The following is a 20,501-nucleotide window of genomic DNA, read 5'->3' as shown; positions in this document are numbered from 1 at the left end:
GGCTGAGCCACGGGGCTGAGAGGCCCAGGTTTCTCCAACCTTAGCTAAGGATACTTAAAGAAAAATATAAATCAGCTGGGCATAGTGCTGCAAATACCTTAAATCCCAACACCTGGGAGGCAGAGTTGGATCTTTGTCAGTTCCAGGCCAGCCTGAACTGGACAGCCAGGGCTATGTAGAGAGATCCGGTTTCAAAACAAACAAACAAAAACACCAAAATAAAACAACAACAACAAAACAACAACAAAATCAGATGTCCAGAATCTATCTTACAGCTACAGAATTAGCCAGGATTCAAAGATCTGCACTTGCTAGTGAGAGAGGCCAGGGAGGTCAACCCACCCTGAGTGTGGGACACCATCGTAAGGGCTGGCTTCCCATGCTGAATAAAAACAGGAAGAGAAGAGGACGGAGCTGCCTGCAGGCACCTGTCTCTCGGACAGCAGATGGACACAACGAGACCGGCCCTCACATTCCAGCCATTCCTCCCTCACTAGGATGGACCGTCCCTTCAAACCACGAGCCAAATCTAACTCGTCTTCCCTTCAGTTGCCTTCTTGACAGGTGCTCAGTCACAGTAAGGGACACATCCTGTCGAACAAGCCAGGGAGTGTGGCTAAACACAAGCCCACACCCTCCCACCCTGTCAAACTGCCTCTTCCGGAAAGGCCTGGACGATCTCAGTCCCCAAGGCCACCTGGCTCAGGGTCCCCTACTCTGACTCAGGTATTGCCCCAGTAGACCCACCGTGGTGTTTGGGGCTTTGGGGTTTTGCTATTGCTGTTTTTCTGCTTTTGAGACAGAGCTTCCAATGAAGCTCTGGCTGACCGGAAACTCAAGATGCAGACCAGGTTTGCCTCGAACCTGCAGAGATCCTCCTGCCTCTGTTTCCTGAACGCTGGGATTACAAGCATGCACCAAACCAGCCAACCTGATTTTCGTTAAGACCCACAACAGCCCCGAGGAAAACAAGTCTCGGAAAGTTCACTGCTGGTTCGAACTCCCTTGTCCCCATTTTCACACAACCTCTGAGGTGTATGGCTCTGGCCAGTTTGTGTGTCATGTTGGGATGAGAGTTGGGTTTCTTCCCCAGCCATCGGTGGAGCAGATGCTTCTTCCTCTGGGCCCCGAACTCAACTACAAGTGACTGCCTAGGAAGACCACCATGAACTGGAGGATGGCGCCCGGCACTCACCGAGGATGCGGACCTGCGTGATGGCGCCGTGCAGGCTGAAGAGCATCCAGAGGGGCTGCGAGGCGTCCACGCACAGCTGCATGCCGGCCGCGGCGCCGTTGTGACTCAGGTGCAGCTCTCCGTCCGCGTTGACCACCAGGCCCAGGATGTCCCCGCTGTGCAGAGGCCCGGGCACGCGGCACACCGCCCAGAACTCCTTGCGGTCCACCAGGGCCTCGGGGCTGAAGGGCAGGTCGGCCGGCCGCAGCGTGCAGGGGTCACACGTGGTGACCCCGAAGGACAGCGCGCCCGGCCGCGCCCCGCCCGAGCGCGTGACCTTGATGAAGATGGTCTCGGCCACGCGCACCGGCCGGCTGGTGAAGACGAGCGCGCGCTCGTCGCGCCCGTGCTCCAGGCGCGCCACCGTCTGCTCGTCCAGGATGCGGACGTGCGCGCCGGCGCGCAGCGCGTGGAAGCGCAGGTCGCCGTCGAGCTGCGGCGGCAGCGCGCGGCTGTGCTGCGAGTTGAGCGAGTTCTGCGGGATGGGGCAGCCGGCGGGCGGCGCGCCGTCGTCGTCGCCGCCATCGCCGTCGGCTCCCGGCACGTTGAGGTCGCACAGGCTCACAGACAGGCGCGCCTCGTCCGCCTCGCAGCGCAGCGACGGCCGCCGCAGCGCGGTGAAGGAGCGCGGCCTCAGGCAGTCGGGCAGCACCAGCTCGCTGTCTGCGGCGGGAAGGGCGAGAGAGGGCGACCGTCACCGTCCCACCGCGGCCCCTTAGCGCAGCGGGCGCCGCCCCACTGAAGGCGCCGTCGGGCAGCGAGGGGCGGGGATCTACCCTTCAGACCAAGCCTGCGGCCGGAAGACGCCCGCCTGAAGGGCATCTAATTGCTTCTAAGTGCTTTCCGGCTTTCCCCTTTCCCCCTCCGGGAACCCTGCAGCACTGGTGCGTTAGGAGCGGTGCTGTAGTTTTCTGAGTCTCCTGTCCCAGCCTAGCCTCGAACTCAAGTGTGTGTGCCACAGTGCCCGCTAAGACTCACAGTCTTACAAAGAATTTTGTGGTTAGCAATGGATTGATTTCCAGCCCGTCCGCGGAAGAGAAAGGTCTCTTAAATTCTAACCCCTCGGATTTCCCTACTTCTGCTTAAAAACTAGAGCGGACTGACTCCGCTGTGTGTGCGTGCAGGTGTGCGAGTGCACCTGTGAACACGCACGAGGAGGCCAGAGGTCAACCTTAAGTAGTGTTTCTCAGGCACCATCCGTGTGTGTGTGTGTGTGTGTGTGTGTGTGTGTGAGGCCGCTGTCTATCCTGGAACCAGGGATGTCTCAGCACCCCCAGCCGGAGGATTATAAACACACCACTAACCCACCTTCAGAAGACAACAAACCCAAGTGTGATTGCTTTAATCCCAGTACTCCAGAGGCAGAGGTGGAGGCAAACAGATCTCTGTGAGTGCCAGGACAGTCAGGGCTACACAGAGAAACTCTGTCTTACACACACAGACACACACACACATGACAACAAACTCAGGTCCGTGTGGCTTCAGCCCACTGAGCTATCCCCCAATCCTCAGAGTGGCTTTCAGACAAATAACCATGTTTACAGGCACTGTTGACACTGTAACACTCTAGGAAGCCAGAAGGACCCCCTGTCTCCCAGTTTCTGTGCATAAACTATGACATCAAAACCAATACTTACCCTTTGATGTTATCATTGCCACATAAAGACACTAAGGTATAGAAGGGAGTTAATCAAATCCAAGAAACAGAGCATTTGAGAGCAGCTTCAGCAGGCTGCAAAACCATCAGGAAACACAAACTGAGTTTTGAAGAAGACACACTCCAGCAGAAAGGAAAACAACTGTTAGTCCACTACCTAGGGAAAAAGCATTTCCTGTATTTGGACTGTGGTATGGCAGATTAGTTTGGTTGGTTGGTTGGTTTTTGAGACAGGGTTTCTCTGTGTAGCCCTGGCTGTCCTGGAACTCACAGAGATCGGCCTGCCTCTGCCTCCCTGAGTGCTGAGATTACAGGTGTGCACCACCATACCCAGCTCATGACAGATTCTTTTAAATGTATTTTTGGTTTCTGTCAATGCAAAGATTGAGTTCTGCTATAGAAACGCCAATGTTTAAACTTTCATGGGTAATCTGCCATTTTGAAAATGGAGTAGCTTTGACCCAGCTCCTGAAAATACTGTCAGTAAAGTCTGTGGATAACACTTGGGCATCTGTGACATGTATTAAGCCCTTCCACGGGCATGGACTTCAGGCTCAAATCCCTGCTGCACACATTTCCTTTTGCACAATGACTTTTTTTTTTCTTTTACTTACTGTGTCCCGAACACCCCTTCAAGCCAACAGCTGTTTACAGCCATATTCTTTTAATGGGAATGCTATGTCCTGCTCTACGGACCTGTAACTTACAGAGACAGTCATGACGTGTGATGGCCCCTGCACGTTATCCTTAAAGCGGCCCATGGTGGCCATCCCACCGTAGATGTAGCTCGGGGGTCTTGGGTGACAGCCACAAAGTAAATAGATCCAATATTGAAGCAAGGCCTGTCCATCCCTCAATGCCACACTCATTCCTGATGGAAGCCCTTCTGTAGAGCTGGTGCCTCCAAAGAAGGCTGGCACCACAGTTAGCCACACCATGGCCTATGCCTTCCCAGGAGCCCCCTGTGCCTGGGTGGCTCGAGTGCCCAAGCCTTCCAAGCAAAGCCTGGGAGACTAAGCCAGCAAGAAGAGCAGAGGCCATAGTTGGCCTTCCACTGAAGGTGGAGGAGAGCCTAAAGCCTCTGCATTCTGTCCCTGTCTCCCTACCCCTTTCAGAAGCTGTTATCTGGACTTCAGAAGGTTAGGTTCTGCCCTTCATCTGCTCCAGAAGCCTCCTGGGGTATGGCTGGTTGGGGTTTCCCAGCATTGCGCTAGCAAGGAAGAGGGAACCAACCGGAAAACTCGATTATTCCAGGGAATTGACTCAGACAATGAGGGCCATGGCTCAGAGGCTGGGGACCATGCAGAGGCAGAGGGGAAGGGAAGCATTTGCACAGGAAAGGAAGAAGAGGTAAAATGGAGGAAGACAATGGCAGGGAGGGCCTGGGCCCTGGAGAGCCAGTTTCTGTTCCCTGGCCCCTCAGGGATTCCAGTGCGGGGCCTTGACGACTCTAGGGAGATGGGAGACGAGAGGAGAGGGACTCAGTTTTCAGAGCTGTGAGCCCACAGCCTATGGGAAAGATCTCACGCTGGCCACACCATACTCTAGGACTTGTGTTCAGAGTCCTGGATCTGGGCAGGCTGTAGGTCAGTTCACAGCAGCACAGGCCAAACCTGTGGACCCTACTTGTGGAAGTAGCTCAGTAAGCAAAGGAGGACTTTGTCCCCTGAGAGGCTGGGTCTCTTAAACAAAACTCTTCATCTCTGTATCTAGTGCACTACACCTTTGGAGCTCTGAGCCTAAACGGAAGACACCGCTGCCTCCATACTGAAGGTCGCAGACACCTTCCCACCACTTAGCGAGTGGATAGACCCAGATGGCACTCCAGATGTGCCCTGAGAAACTCAAGGCACAGAGGGACCATCACTTCAAAGATAAGTACAGTCTACTTCAAACCCATATACTGTTAGGAATAGAGTTGAATGTAGTGAATTTGAAGTCATCAGCCTGGCTCAAATCTTGACTGCGATTTTTATGAGCTGCATGACCTTGAACACGTGGCTTAACCTCCTGAGGTCTCTCTTCTTCAGCTGTGAGAGAGACCTGATCTATACAAACCCTGTGTTCTGGGGCTTGGGGCTCATCTTGGAAGAACGCCACAGGGATGTGGTAAAATAAGGCCCCCTGGGCACCTGGCAAAGTACCTGGCACACGTGACGAGATGTCAATACAAGTCACGGTTTCCATGTCACCGAGGGTTCTAGGGCACTCCAGACCAGGTGTTGAATGTTCAGCCTGGCACTCAGCTTTTGTGTAAGCAACATTCCTGAAGCATGGTGTACCTAGAGAATGGAGGCAGATGCATGCCTTGGCAAGCTCTGGCAGGCCAGGGCAGGCAGAGGCCCTGTTGCCCAGATAACTTCAGATATCAGCATTTGGGGGTGGGGCATGGCCAGCGGTGAAGCACATGCCTAGCATGCACAAGGCTCTGGGTTCAACCCCCAGCAGTGCTTGCCCGTGCAGACACATTGCCCATGCTGTCTGTAGCCACACAAGTCACAGTGGACTCCCAGGAAATACTCTTTGAATGAAATTATTGACTGAAAACCCAATCCAGGAGAAGCAGCGAATGTGTGGAGGTTGAAGGAAGAGGAATGAGAGAGTGGACAAAGAGAGGGAGACAAACAGATGGGGCTAGGAAGTGGACTTATGGGAATGTTGCTGAGCTGGGACCTGAGGCCCAGGAGCAGTTGGAAGCCGCTAGACCCAGCCTAGGAATGTCTTCTCCGCTTCCACTCCAGTGCTCAGCAGGAGCAGCTGTGGGCAGCCAGCAGGCTTCAAATAATTGTCCCAGCAGCGGGTCAGCTGCTCAAGGCCCTGAAATAGCTGCAACTTGAGACACAGAGCACCCACGGCATGGCAGAAGCAAAGGGCCTCAGAGGGAGCTAACATGGAGATGGGGCACAGCTGTGTCAAGCCCCCAAATCCCAGAGGACACCCTGGGACTCTCCCAGGACACAGGTAATCTAGAGCCACAAGCCATGGTTGGCCCCACGTTTGGAAGCTACAAGTTATATAACTGGTGCTGGAGAAAAGCTGCCCGCTCAGGAGGAGTCAGTGGTGGAGGCCGAGGTGGCACAAGATCTCCAGAGGAGCTGCTCAGCTAATTCAGGTTCTGGTCCAGAGCAGAAATAACCAGGCCCTGCCAGGGTAAGACTGGTACTACTCTCATGTACTGACCCACAGGCAGAGATAAGCCAGGACCTGGGTCCTGGGAATCAGCAGACAGCTAGTTTAGGCCTAGAGACAGGAAGAATCCAAATTCCTGACTCAGTTGCAAGAATCTTAGCATCTCAGATTCAAAGAAAGTGAGGAGGTAAGGGCCTAGGCAACCTTCTCCCCCTGCCGGCTTCTCACTCAGCCTTGCCTAGAATGACCCTGGAGACAGGAAGCTCACCACCTCAAAAAGCTTCCCAGCCCCTATCACTGTATAACTGTCAAAAATAACTTTTCGTTGGGCGGGACACACAGCTCAGTCGGTAGGATGCTTGCCTGGAATGCTCAAAAGACCTGGATTTGATATGCAGTACCTAACTAGTCTGGTGCACACCTGTACTCCCAGAACTCTGGGTGGGGGGGGAGAGCAGAAGTTCAAGGTCATCCCTGCTAAACTATGTAAATGAATCTGAAGTCAGCCTGGGCTACATGAAACCGTGTCTTGAAAAAGAAAAGCTTTCCTGGTTTGGATCATAGTGTGGTAGATCATGCCCCAGAGGGCCCCTTTGAGTCTCTTCTTTGGGATAAATGTCACCTTGAGAATAAAGCCCTCCAACTCAGATTACGGTGCTCATCCTCTGCTTTGGAGAGGATCAGGGAAGACTTGCCTCAGCAGCAGGACAGACAGCCTGTTAAAGGCACATGGCATGTGATATTGCTGGCAAATTCATGGAGATCAGCCTGAGCCAGACCAAGGGTAACATTGGCTGGTGATGAGAGCTGAGGGCCAGCTCGCACGGGGTGACCAACTCGGGCTCTTGGCACCGCCGTAGGCGCCTCTTTTGAAGCTAGGCCACCACCAGCCCAGACTCTTGTTTGTTTGGATTCTCACATCCGCAGCACTGGTTAATCTTTAACCACGGGGCTGCAGCAGCCAGCCGGTTTGGAAGGCGCTGCCAGCACATTTACTGTCTCCATCAACATCGCCCTGATGGTCTGCGTCTGACCCACGCAGGGAAGGAGCCACGGAGGCGGTCCACAGCCCAGATAGACCAAGGGTTTCTCAACCTCCTGGGCAGTGCTCTGGAAACCACACTGCCCTCCACCCTCTCTCTCCTTTTAAACTCAGCTATGTGCAGCCCAGAAGAAACAAACACGATTTCTGAGGCCACTGAGGGAAGCGTAGACTGTTCCAGAATTACTCGAAGACAGACTCCTTGGTAGAATCCCGGAGCCAGAGGCTCCCGGCATCAGTTGATGTGATGGCTCACACTTCTGTTGTTTTGTTTGTTTGTTTGTTTGTTGACTTTGGTTTTGTGTTCTTAGTTTTTGAGACAGGATTTTGTATCCCAGGCTGGCCTGGAACTCACAGTGATCCTGCTATGTCAGTCTTCCGATGGCTACGAGGATAGGCGTGAGCTCCACACTTGCGTCAATTGCTCATTTTTTAAGGTAGGGTATCTTTGTTCCAGGACTGCCAGACATTGTGGTTGAGGTCCGGCAGGCAGGTGCCATGACCGCATCTCCTCATCAGGCCTGTGCTTCTGTCTCAGAAGTGTCCTGGGACACACCAGAGCTCCAAAGAACTCCGCTGGAGAAGCACAGATCTTATCCCAGGAAACTCAGATTGCAAGGTTTTCCATTGTGTTAAAAGACTGGCATGGAGTTTTCTGTTTGGTGATATTGATGGTTACCATGGAAAATATGGCCAATTGGGTATTTCTTTTTAACCTAAAGATAGGACCACTTCTCACCCTGTAAACACTTTCCTGCATCTGAGAGGCTCTGCAGATACCTGGAGCTTAGTGGGTCATATATAATCATGGCCACCTAACCCAGAGGCCAAGGCAAGAGGCGCTGGGAATTGCCCACAGCTCACAAGCAGCTGGGTTGGGTCTTAATGTGGTGGCTCTCTCCTGCTTCTAAAATGAGGGACTGGTCCCCAGTTTATAGTACCGGGCACTCCCTTCCCTCAGGTCCCACTATGACCTTCTTGCCCCTGCAGGTCCTACCAAGGCCCTTAGAACTCCATCTGGAGCCATGAGACACCAGGTGGAAATGTGGCATTGCCTTTTCCGAAGGTAACAGACAGACAGTCCTAGTTTGATAATCCTGAGGACACCAGGCTCAGCTGCTCAGGCTAGTCTGCTTTGGGACAGGAGAGCCAGACAAAGCCCTTGAGAACCTGTGAAGAATTCAGGCAGTTGGAACTGCCCTCACAGCTGAATCGGATACCCGGGTACCCCGTTACCTCCTTCCAAAACCAATGCTGCTGGGGTTCCTCTGCCCAACAGGTGTGGTTCCTTCCTGCTTAGAGCTCTCAGACTCCCTGTTCCAGACACAGCAGGTCCTCAGGGACCACATGGAGGTGGTCATTCAGGCTACTCCCAGCTAGAGAAGCTGGAAGGCAGTGCAGTCCAGAGGCCCCTGGTTCAAAACAGCCACTACCAGCTGCGGTCCTTAGACCTCTCTGCAGAACACACAGGAACACCTTTCCCTGTGCGCAGAGGATGTGTGCCACTCTAGAGAACAGGACGATGCAGCACGCAAACCACCTAGACCTCCATGTGCCCTGGGTGTTCAGGAGAAGATGTGTCTCCCTGCACAAAGGAAGGCAGAAAAGCCCAGATGGAGGAGTGGAGGGTTTGGTGCCTGGGCCTTGACACAACCAGCAAGATTTGAAGTGGAAAGAAAAAGAAAAGGCCTGGAAGAGCCTCTGCAGAAGGAACAATAAGATTTGGGGGCAGAGGGCGCACTGGGCTTGAAATAGGGTCTCATGCAGTCCAGGCTGGTCTCAGATTCAATATGTATCTGAGTCCTTCTGCCTCTGCTCCCCAGTGTGTATACTGCAACACTTGACTGAATTATTCTTAAGTGAAGAGCAAGGGAAAACTGTCAACAAGAAAGAAACCCGTATCAGCAAAGCATTCCCAATGGACTCCCCATCCCAAGACCAGTACAAGCTCCTTAAAATGCAACTAGCCTTTGAACCTGCAGTGAAGGCTGAGCATAAACCCTGATTTAGCCAGAGAAGCAGCAAGCCCACCTAGAAGGCAGTGAGGCCTTCAGCTGTAGACTGCACTCGAGGGACAGGATACGGCCCCTGGGCCTCGTCTCAGGTGGCTGAGGAGAGCTGTGGAGCTGGACCACTGCCCTGGATGGGCAGCCCCTTAGAATGTGGCCCAACGCTACACCTCCTGAGTCTCCATGCATAACACCCCCAAGGAGGCAGGTGAGGCTCTCCGGGAGAGGAGAAGGAGGGCCTGAGCCCCTGCCAGCCCCAGCTCCCAGCCCTCTTGGCTTTGCCACTACCACTTGGGTGTGGTACCAGGTCTGCTCATACTGACCTGATGTGTGAGCCTGAGGGGTCTGGGGGATCTGAATTCCAGACCCTTCCCACCTCACTTTGGGCCTGGCACTCCTCTGCTGCCAGCCACAATTTCTCCTACTAAATACACAGACAGCACAGGAACATTTAACTTGAAGCTCTCTCTCCGTGTGCCCAGTTTTACACAGCCCTCATGGCCTCAAGCAGCCTACTGCCTTTCTTCTTCTTGCCCCCGTCTAGGACGGACTCCCCTGTTGGCTCAGTCCCCACCCCGTGCCAGCATATTAATCCACTAATGGCTAAATTGCTCTTCAGCAACTTGAGTTTCTTTTCCCACCGAAGTCCTCCAGGATTGTTTCTGTGGCATCCTACAGGTGGACGATTTGGGTCACACTTAATTGTGGAATCAGCTTTGGGCCACTTCACAGCTGTGATGTAGCATGTCCCTTGGTGTAAAAATCTTCAAGGTCAGGAGTTGGGTTTTCAATTCTCCTGTTACTCTCCCTTCTCTGCAGAAAGGCCAGGCTATGGCAGGCACAGTGTGATATCCAGGAGGGCTTGAGGGTGTAGACTGGGCTCACCAGCCTTTCATAAGATCATAGCTGCTCTTTCCAACATTTTTTAATTTTTGGGACACGAAGTCTCATGTAGTCCAGGCTGGCCTTGAACTCACAATCTGCCTGCCTCAGCCTCCTAAGTGCTGAGATTACAGGCCTGTGTTCCCCAAACTAGCTAACATTTCTAAGAGAAGCAAGGAGACCACAAGAAACTAGGACAGGAGTTTATCTGTTCTTGTATTAATCACCCCATAAAACCTGTGTTTATTTGGTTGCTGGCAGGCCCTTCTTCCTGGAGGTAGGGAGCTGTTATTCTTGGAGATACCATCCCAGGCCTGGGCCAGGGCACCCGCAGGAAAGAGGGTGAGCTACTGAGCACATGGGGACATGGCCTGGAAAAGCTGTCCTTATGACTGTATCTGGACTGCTGGGAAGGAGGGTCAGACCCCAGCTCTTAGCTGCCCACTCTTTCAGGGACACAGCCATCCTTTTGTGGGCTGGCTTGGGTATCTAATGTTTATATACCTACTCCACTCGCAATATGCCAAGCGCTTGAGTACACCTGTGCTCTGAAGACTGGGCAGGTAAGGTGTGGAGTCCCACACAGAAGCTGGAGAGGATGGGGGCAAGCATGAAGGGAGTTTCTAAAGGTCACAATCTTTAGGGGATAATCACCCCAAGAAAGACTGTCCCAGCTTCAGAGCCACCAAGAAAGGGAACAACTTTCTTAAGAGGAAAGATAGCTGCTAAGAGAGGGGACAACAGACGACCCAGACATGCTGGGCAGAGTGGCACAGGCCTAGAATCTCAGCGCTTAGCTAGAGTAAGGCCAGAGTCCCCTTAGAGGCCCCAGAGGGATCCATGCCTTCGCCCCACCCAACTCCTCCCCTTCGCTCTTCCTTCCCCCTCTGACTCTTGTTTTTTTCTTTTTTTACACACACAAATCAATTTAGGAAGAGCAAAAAGAAGAGCTATTTTAATCTGCTAATTGACTTTAGGGGCCATAATCCCTGTTTGAAAATGCCAGGGATTGTGGTGATTTATGGCTGGGATGGCAATCAGAGGCCCCAGCCTTATCGAGTGTGCACAACTGCCTTCAGGCAGATCCGGGGCAAGTGAGCCACTCTGAGCAAACCCATGTATAGTCACAGCAGGCGTGTGGGTCAGGCTGGCATGGGCAGCCTGGGCTCCAGCGCCAGCACGAGGCCTGCTGCTGCTTCGTCTCCAGCTTCAGCCCCTACCTACCCCCAGTGCCCTGAAGGTCGGAGCCCCAAAGTCACTAGGCACAAGGCCCCCTCATTCACACCTCTCCGGTCTCCTGGAATGTGTAAGGTTCAGCTTGAGCTTCCTCTCTCAAGAAGCCTATCTGGATTCTACCGCCACAGACGTGAGCCACCTTTAACTTCTGCCTCCTTTTCCGTTCAAACCTGCCGAAGGGCCATGGGAAAGGCACCACTTTATCGTGGAACTCCTTGTTCAGACCCAGCTCGGCCACATCCCTACATGGGCAGACCGGGCCTTCTACAGACCTCAGTCTTCTCCCTGCCAAATGGGGATGAAAAACACTCTTCTAGGCCTGCGGAGAGGTTAAGTGAGCTAACGATGGAAACATCTGGGCAGATGAGAGGGATTCTATGACCTCAGAGGTTAGCAATTTACTCCCCTCCCAGGTTTACGTTGATTGAGTCCTGGTGCCTCCTTTGTCTCCCTAACTGTCCAGGGAGCCTGGAACTCTCCGAGGGTAGGCTGGTCTCCTTTGGTCCCACCCACCTGTCCTTTTCTTCAGGTAACAAGTCCCAGCCTGCCCATTCAGCCAGCCTCCACGCTCCCCTCTTGCAAGGGTGGATGAGAGTCTCATCTAAAGTAGCGGTTCTCAACCTTCCCATTGCTGCGACCCTTTAATACAGTTCCTCGTGTTGTGACCCCCAACCATAAAATCATTTTCATGGCTACTGCACAACTGTAATTTTGCTACTGGTCTGAGCTGTAATGTAAGTATCTGTGTTTTCTCATGGTGTTAGGTGACCCCTGTGAAAGGGCTGTTTGGCGCCGCCCACCCTATTCCCCACCCCTGCCAAAGAGGTCTCGACCCACAGGTTGAGAACCTCTGCTCTAAAACAAGCTAGCAGTATAAGGCCTGGGTCCTTCCTCAGAGGAACTCCTGTCCTGTGGAGAAACAGACACAAGGATGGGCTAAAGCTTCTCAAGACTTCAACGCTGTGGTGAAAATAGAATAGAAAGCAAAATTCTACCCAGAGGCCTCAGGGAGGAGGCAGCCTCCAGCTGGGACTTCAAGCCAGGGTAGGGACCGTGGGGAAAGGCGCTCTTGGCCAGACCTGGTGGCACAGGCTTATACTCGGCTACTTAAAAAGACCAAGGCAGGAGAACAAGTTCACAGCCAGCGTGGGCAGCCCAGTGAGAACCTGTCTCCAAATGGAGAGTACAGATCTCTCACTCAATGGCAGAGCACTGGCCTAGCATGCTGGAGGCCTGGGGGTCCATCCAGGTCTTGGTCCTGCAGGGAGGAAGGAGTATTCTTTGCTTAGGGAAGACAAAGAGTGTTGCTCCCACCTCCTTCACCCCTCACCCAACAAGACCTTCTCAAGAGCAGGAAGCCACTCATTCTCTGTCTTCCACATGCAGCAGGGACCTGGGTAAGACATGGATTTCCAGACACTTTTCCAAGCAGATGGTTGAGGCTGTACTGGATGAGTGGGCCAGTGCTCACACTTGAGCTTTGGAATTCTATTGTGTTACAGTGTGAGGCCCGGGGGACACCAGGGCAGCAGGAAGAGACTCCTGTGAGCCTTAGGTTGAGCACTGTCCTCCCAGGCCTGGCAGGGCTGACTGACAGCCACTACTGTGTATCAGCTGATCCGGATACCGCCGTGCTTCAGGAGTCTTCAGCGCCGTTATACTGCCCAAGTACACACGGGCCCCCCATCTGGCCCAGACAGCCTTGCACTGACTGGGATCCAGCCTGGATCTGTCTCTCCGGCTAACACACATAATTCCTGGCAGGGTAGAGGCCTCAGGTGTACCCAGTACATAGAGGGAGTGGAGGAGGCTGCTGGCCAGCCCGGATGCCCTTCTTTGGTAGCTGTCACCAGGAATAGCCCATTTGGGTTCTCAACATGTGAGCATGAATGCAGGAACACTTTTATTGACTTGAAAAACAGAAAGTTCCCAAACTGCGAGTTAATAAAAACAGCCTCCTGATGTTTGGAACTTAACACACAGGCTTCTGGCAATTACTCATGTCTTTGTTTTTACTTTCACTGCCTTTTTTTATGCAAGTGAAAGCATTCTGAAAACGTTCACAATTTCTAGGCTTAGAAGTCAGAGAGAGGAAAAAGAAAATGGGTTTTGAATCCCCCTTTGTGGGATTTCTCTCTGCGAGGGAAACGGAGTGGGGGTGGGCACGGAAGTACCAGGTGTTGGCTCGGTATATCTTTGATACCTAGGATAGTGCAAGCTACCTTATTTTGCTTCTTTAACTCTTCCCAAGACCCATTTTCCAGTTGAGGAAGTTGAGGCTTGATCAGGCTCTGCCTGTATGTAGAGTTCACATGCCTGCAAGCACACGCTTGAAAATATATGAACACATACATCAAGCTGGGAAGACGGGCTGGGTTATAGCCCATCTCCATCACCAGCTCTCTGAGGGCCCTGGCAGTCCTGGCAGATTCCATGGCCAGGAAGCCTGTGCCTTGGCGCTCAGGTCCAGCCTATCTTCTGATGCTCCCCTGGTAACCCTATAGGCTGTTTTTCTTTCCCTCTGAGGGGTCTGGGCCCGCAGTGCCTCCTGCTCCCCTCTCTCCTCCCCTTCCCATCGCTGCAGAAAGCTCTAGGGTAAGGATGGAGCCCAGGTGCCAGGAGAGGGCTCAGGCCAGGGCTGGGGAGACCATTCATCCACGAATGACTAAACATCCCTGACCATGAGTCTCCTCCAAAAGAGCCCCAGGGTTGCTAAGAGGTATGCCTAGGCCTCTAATGACAACTGCTACTGAGAGCAACTTTAGCCTCACCAGGGCAGGGACAAAGCTGCCGTTTCTGGTGGTGAAATTCGCACACAGCTCAGAAAGCACCCTGAAGGAGGAACTGTCAAAGCTGTGGCTGGGATCGGGAAACTGCAGTTCCTAGGAAAGCCCTGGATTTGTTCCTGGGCCCCTTAGCCTTGGTTACGCCACCAGCAGCCCCCCGGACTCATGGAATGGAGCAGAGGGATGGCACTCACCTAGCAGCTGGACACCCCGAGTGAGGCCGTAGACATCCACCAGGGCCCAGAGTGGGTCCGCTGTCCGGACCCCATTGAAGAAAAGCATGGCAGCCGAGTCATTGATGCGGTGGAAGACTCGGCCCTTCTTGTCCACCCAGAAGGCAATGATGTTGCCCTCGTTGGCAAACTCCTCAGGCAGCGCTTTGGCCCAGAAGCCACTCTGAGACACCAGGTCAGGGCAGGCGTACTTGGGCAGCGAGTCGGGGTGAATGCGGGAAGGGTCCTTGCTGGTGAAGCCAAGCCGCAGGGCCCCACTCCAGCAGCACTGCTTCTTGGTGATCTGGCCACAGGGAGGGAGTGGGGAGCCTCAGACCAGCCTCTCCTCCTTGGCCAGATGACCGAGGGGGAAGGAGGGGGTGGGCTCTCTATAGACCACCCCCAGCCAACTCTAGGGAGTGTCCTCACCCACCACCCAGGGGGCCTTCCTACAGGTTAGTGAAGGCCATTCCCACTTCTTGTTACCCAGGAAGGCTGGGAAAGCAGCGAGGATGAGAGAAGGGCAAGAAGGAGAGGGGGCAGGCCTGCAGCGGCACAGCGGGCCACAGGCCACGGCAGGAAAGAGGTCAAAGGCGGGGGTCGGGGGCGCCCACCTTCAGCCTGACTTGCTCGTAGATGAGCACCGGGCGGTTACTGAAGGTGATGGCATTGCAGAAGCTGGCCTGCCTCTTGACGGCCTTGTGGCTGAGGTCCATGAGGATCTGGGAGCCCTTAGTGTGGGGGTGGAAGAGCAGCGGCGTGGCCGGGAACGCCCCGCCTGACAACGCAGGCGGACAGTGCTTCTGCTTGTGATGGCATCGGTGAGAGGGGACCGGGAAGGAGCCCCCGATGGAGTCTGCAAAGGAACAGGGCCACAGCGTCAGAGACCGTAACAGGACCAAGAGCCAGCTCAGGCTCTCCTAGAGGAGGTCCGGGGAGCACGCAGCCTGCAGCATTGCGCGGTCACCTGCGGGGCCAGCTGTAGCCACCCATCCTTCAGCTGCCGGCCACGGTCTGCAGCCGCCTTCTACTGCGGTGCTTCTCAGCCTGTGGGTCGCGACCCCCTGGGGCCACAGAGCAGCTATCCTGCCTATCACATATTTACATCACAATTCACAACGGTAGCCAAAGGACGGTCACGCAGTAGCAATGAAAATAATTTCATGGTTGGGGGTCAGCACGACATGAGGAACATGAGGACAGTGTGAAAGGTTTTCATCCCTCCAGTTCCGCTCTCCTGCCTCCCTCCCCAGTAGCACTTGCCTCCTTCCACCATCACGCAGGCCGGCCTGCCACCCTGCTAACGCCATTCACTGTCACCGTCAGCACTCATCTCTTTTAGTCATGATCATTCATTATCTACCGGCTGCCAAGCTCTGCCCTTGGTACCGGAAGTACAACCATGAAACATACACTGCTCTTCCCCTGAGGCCAACAGTCCTTCCCAGGACACAGTACGTGGAGATCACCGTACTACATGGCATACAGTGACCACCGCCCAAAGAACTGCCGAGAGGCTGGCCTCTCAGGAAGGCCCCTGGGGGAGGAGGAGACAGGGCAGCACTGGGACTCACCATGGAGGACGCAACACCCGCCTCAGTGTCAAGGACATACTGTCCCTCCCTCAAGGCTATCCCCTCTGTACCTTAGGCTTTGCTCCTGCTCACCGCTGCCCATGCCGGTAGCAAAATTGGGGGCAGCAGACAAAGGCACCATGCTTTCTTCCACAGACACACTACTGAAGTGGGATAGAGGGTGGGGCAGGCTTGGGGGAGGGGCGAGCGCATTACAGATGTGCAGCTAGCAGCCAGGAGACATACAGACACAGGCAAGACAGCAGGACAAGGTGTCTGGTGGCTTCTCTGCCATTCATCGGCTGAGAATGTCCTCTCCGGGACATTGGTAGGCCTGTGCCTCAGGATCTGCAGCTTACGTGGGCTAGGAGCTAGGATGCCCTTTCTTCCCCAGGTCCTGTGCCCCATCAGTCTTAGGGAAAATGGGGCCTGCCCATCCTGTCATCCTAAGCAAAGAGCCACGAAGAACCACAGGGCAGAAGGAAGGAGGTGGAGGTCCTTCCACCTATGACCGGTCTCCTGGGGTATTTCAGATTTTGGTCCTCACGAGACAGCAACATAACAGTGCATCAAGACATGGTTAGCAGCAGGCCTGCACAGAGCCCTCCACTCTCTCCACGGGGGATGGGGAGAGACGGAAACGGAGGGGAGAAGAATGAGTGATGCTAGAGGCCTGGGAAGCCAAGCCTGTCGGGACACTTTGGTTTGTGTCACTCTGCATCTCTGCTCCCTTCTCTTGAGGGCCAGACACCCGGCTCCACAGCCTAGCACCAGCTGTGACCCTTCACCACACTCCTCTGGGTCTCTCTGGAGCAGATTCTTGAGTGCCAGGCCCCATGGGAGGTAGCATGAGAAAGGGTTGCTTTGCCCTCTCCAGGAAGACAAGATATTCTGGAACTGTCCAAAGGTGCAAGGGCTCTGACAGCCATCAGGCCACAGGGCTGGAATATCTCGGGATAGTGACAGGGGCTTCCTAAGTGGCCTCCAGGCAGCGTGGAGGGTGGGAGAGGTCATCCCAGGTAAGCGTCAGGGAGTGGCAGTGGCTCCAGCGTCCCTTACTGAAAGAGGCACCCAGCTAGCCTCACACACGCCTTGAATCTTAGTTTCCAGCTGCTGGGGTCGAGAGATGGCTCAGTGCCTAAGAGCCACTTGCCAGGCAAATATGAGGGCCCAAGCTCAAATCCCTAGTGACCATATAAAAAGCCAGGCATGGCCACACCACCAGCGCCGTGGAGCACAGAGACAGGAGGATTGCCTGTCTCAGAGACTAAGACAGTGACAGGCCAGGACACGCAACATCCTCTGGCCTCCAGCTATGTGCACACACACATGCGCGCATGTCCCTCCAGACACACACACACACACACACACACACACACACACACACACACACACACATACACGAAGCTCTCAAGCTCTCAGTCGTCTTTTCGAGCTGGGATGCAGCCAGACCAAGGTGAAAACAGGCTGGCAGTCTGCCCGAGAGGCGGACAGCTTCCACACAACGGAACACCACTCGCCAGCATGTTCCCCCAAGAGAAGTGGGGACATGGCTATGATCTGCACACAGCATGCAGCAGCCTGATCCACGCCCCCCCCCAACCACTCAAGCACACCTCTTCCGGGAAGGGGCAGGTGCAGCGGGCGTGTCCACACAGTGACGGGTGCTCTGGGGAGAGTGGAGGAACTTAGATGCATGCCGAGTGACAGAAGCCAGAACAGAAGGTCACCTGCTACCTGACTGCATCTCAGTGACCCTGGAGGGGCAGAGGTCTGTAGGGTCAGAGGAAAAGCCTTGGCCACACAGAAGCCTGAAGGAAGTTCTCATGTTGACAGAAATATTCTCTGTCTCAGTGGTGGTGGCAGTCACAGAACTTACATGGTTGTCCCCAAACCCATATCTGTTCAAAGAATGATTTTCACTGAGCAGACATTAGACTTCAGCAATAAGCTGAGGCCAGGGAGATGCTGCTTCCGGCACAAGCATGAGGACCTGGGTTCAGCAGCCACACAATGAGCTAGGCACAGCTGTGTGTGCCAGTCATCCCAGCACTCAGAGGGAGAGGAGCAGAGGCAGGGGGATTGCTGGGGCTTGCTGGCTGCCGGCCTCACTTCCACAAGCAGTGGGAGACCCTGTCTCAGGGGGGAGTACTTTATATGTCCTCCTCTGACTGCTGGGCACAAGCAAAATCATGTACACATACTCTATCCATACACACACCATACAAACACATAACATACACGTGTGCATGCTTACACACACACACATACACACACACATACACACACACATACACACACACACACACACACACACACACACAAACCAGGCCTTCTGATGGTGATGGTAGCAGGAAGAAAAACTGGAATTTCTGACCACCAAGGCATGCCATCACTTGGCCCCAGGAAGGGCTCCTAAGGATATAGACCACCTCACAGGTCCCCAAGCCAAGTTGGGTTGACACTCTAACCAAAGTCCTCTCTGGACCTGTGAAATAAAAGGATGCTGTTCCTGCCCCCGTGGGTGGAGACAAGCACCCTGGCAGCTTTGGTGTTAGGGGGTGTGAAGTCTTTGGGTCTACCTCGCCTGCCTACATTATGGTTCCGAGGCTATCAGGATGGCCATTGAGCGACTCCCAGACCCTCCTCTCCAGCTGCTGGTGACTAACACATGGAGACACCTCTTTGGTTAAGGTGCCAGGGCCACCCATGAGGCACCTATGGGCTGTCTTGTGAATGGTACCCTCAGAGGTGACCAGTGTGAGGCATCTGACAAGAGTGACTGCCACCCTCGAGTCACTGCTTCTGCTACCTCCCTCCCTGTCACAAATGAAAATCTACTGGGCAGAGGGGAGAGAAAGCACATTGAGAATTACTGTGTGCACAGCTCTGGCACCAAGGAGCTGGTGGTGGCTTCCTTCCATCACTCTGATGTTCACCACGACTCTGTGAGGCCTGCTCTGCAGATGAGTGAGTTAGTATCAGACTGTGAGGCAAGACTCAGGTTTGACCGTGCTCTTCCAATGTGTGTCCAGGGCGCTTTGCCCACTTTGACCCCAGAGCTCATGTCCCCCTGTTCTGTTGGAGAGAAAATGGGTTTCGCTGAGGAGGCAACTGCACCCCGGCAAAGGTGTGGCTTTCGGCAGGACTGAGGCCTTTCAGCTACACAAGCAACGCCCCAGCCTGCCACCAGCTCCCAGCACATGTACAAAGTAGGACCCTTTAGTGACAATCTTGCGGGAGCCTCCATGAGGCCCCTAGGGGTGCCCATGCTGAGCTAAGACTCACCAGCTTCCTTGGGCATGCAAGCTGCCAACACACGCCTGACCCTCAGCCAGCTCCAGCTTACAGCCCTGCCCCTCACAGGGTCCCTACCTCCCTGTGGGACACACACATATACACACATAGAGACAGACACACACATAGGCACCTACACATGCACACATAGAGACACACACATGCACACACATAGACACACACATGCACACATATAGACACACACAGACACACACACACACACAACCTCTGGGGTGATGACCTCGTGGCCCCCACCAAGCTGTACCCAGAATTACTGTGGGGTCCAATGGCAGAGCTGCCGAGGAGCAGGCAGAGTGGGAGGCAGCACAAACCCTGTGACACTTCCTGGGCAGCACCCTGACTTTTCCCTTTTCGCCGCCTGACACAGACCCTCAGAAGTTAGGTTACACCGTGGTCTCTCGGCCAGAGTGCAGAGCCCAGATCTGAGCTCAGTCCTGCCTGTCTCCGAGCCAGTCACTGTGGCCTCAGTGTGTGGTGTCTCAGCTTTCCCATCTGTGAAATGGGTTCACCACAGGCCCTCATGGGATCAAAGGAGACAGCATGGGGACAACTCAGCGGTCACTGTCATGTGACCATTGCCAGGGGTACCACCCCATGTCGTCCCACCTCCAGGACCTCGGCTCCAGCTGCTCCCCCTGCCCACGCCCCTTCTTTCTCAGCCCCACCTGAGCTTCTGCAGAACCCACCTGTCTTTCAAGGCCCAGCTGGGTCCCATCACTCTTGAGACTACCTTGTTCTAAACCTTGGCCCTGAATACAAATGCTGGCCTCATTTTCATCTCCTCCGAAGACTGACTCACTTTCCAGGGGAGTGAGGATGGGCAGAGCAAAAACTATGAACACTGGAAGCAGGAGGTCTTCAGTTCCAACCCTAGCCAGGCTGCAAAATTGCTGTGTGACTTCAGGCAAGCTGCTATACCTCTCTGGACTTTGAGTTCTTTATAAAAGGAGGCTCTTGGGGCTGGAGAGATGGCGCAGCAGTTGTGAGTGATTACTGTTCCTGCAGAGGACCTGAGTTCTGTCTCAGGACCTACTTTAGATGACTCACAACCTATAACTCCAGCTTCAGCATGCATCTGCATTTGTGTATACATAAGCCTTCTCCCCAGACACACACACACACACACACACACACACACACACACACACACACACACGTAATTTAAAATAAAAATAAATCTTTAAGGGGACTGGAGAGATGGCTCAGCACAGGCTGCTCTTCCAGAGGACCCAGGTTCAATTCTCAGCACCCACTTAGCATTCACAACTGTCTATAGCTCCAGGTCCAGGGGATCTGACACCCTCACAGACAAACATGTAGGCAAAACACCAATGTACATGAAATAAAAATAAATGTTTATAAAATAAATAAATATCAAGAAGAAGAAGAAGAAGAAGAAGAAGAAGAAGAAGAAGAAGAAGA

General features: G+C 54.0%; 1 protein-coding gene across 2 annotated transcripts in view; it reads right to left on the bottom strand.

Moving 5' to 3' along the window:
• Positions 1-20,501, bottom strand: part of Neurl1 (neuralized E3 ubiquitin protein ligase 1) — a 76,788-nt gene that overhangs the window by 4,608 nt on the left and 51,679 nt on the right. For both annotated transcript variants that reach the window (XM_055591633.1, XM_055591634.1), the window contains exons 2-4: positions 14,802-15,043; positions 14,170-14,491; positions 1,196-1,897 (exon numbers count right to left, since the gene is read on the bottom strand). In XM_055591633.1, the coding sequence (XP_055447608.1) occupies positions 1,196-1,897; positions 14,170-14,491; positions 14,802-15,043 (1,266 nt within the window). The remainder of the gene's footprint in view (positions 1-1,195; positions 1,898-14,169; positions 14,492-14,801; positions 15,044-20,501) is intronic.

This window comes from Psammomys obesus, unplaced genomic scaffold, assembly GCF_907164565.1.
Source record: "Psammomys obesus unplaced genomic scaffold, mPsaObe1.curated_primary_1811, whole genome shotgun sequence".
Lineage (NCBI taxonomy): Eukaryota > Metazoa > Chordata > Mammalia > Rodentia > Muridae > Psammomys > Psammomys obesus.
This window is presented reverse-complemented; position numbering and strand designations above follow the sequence as displayed.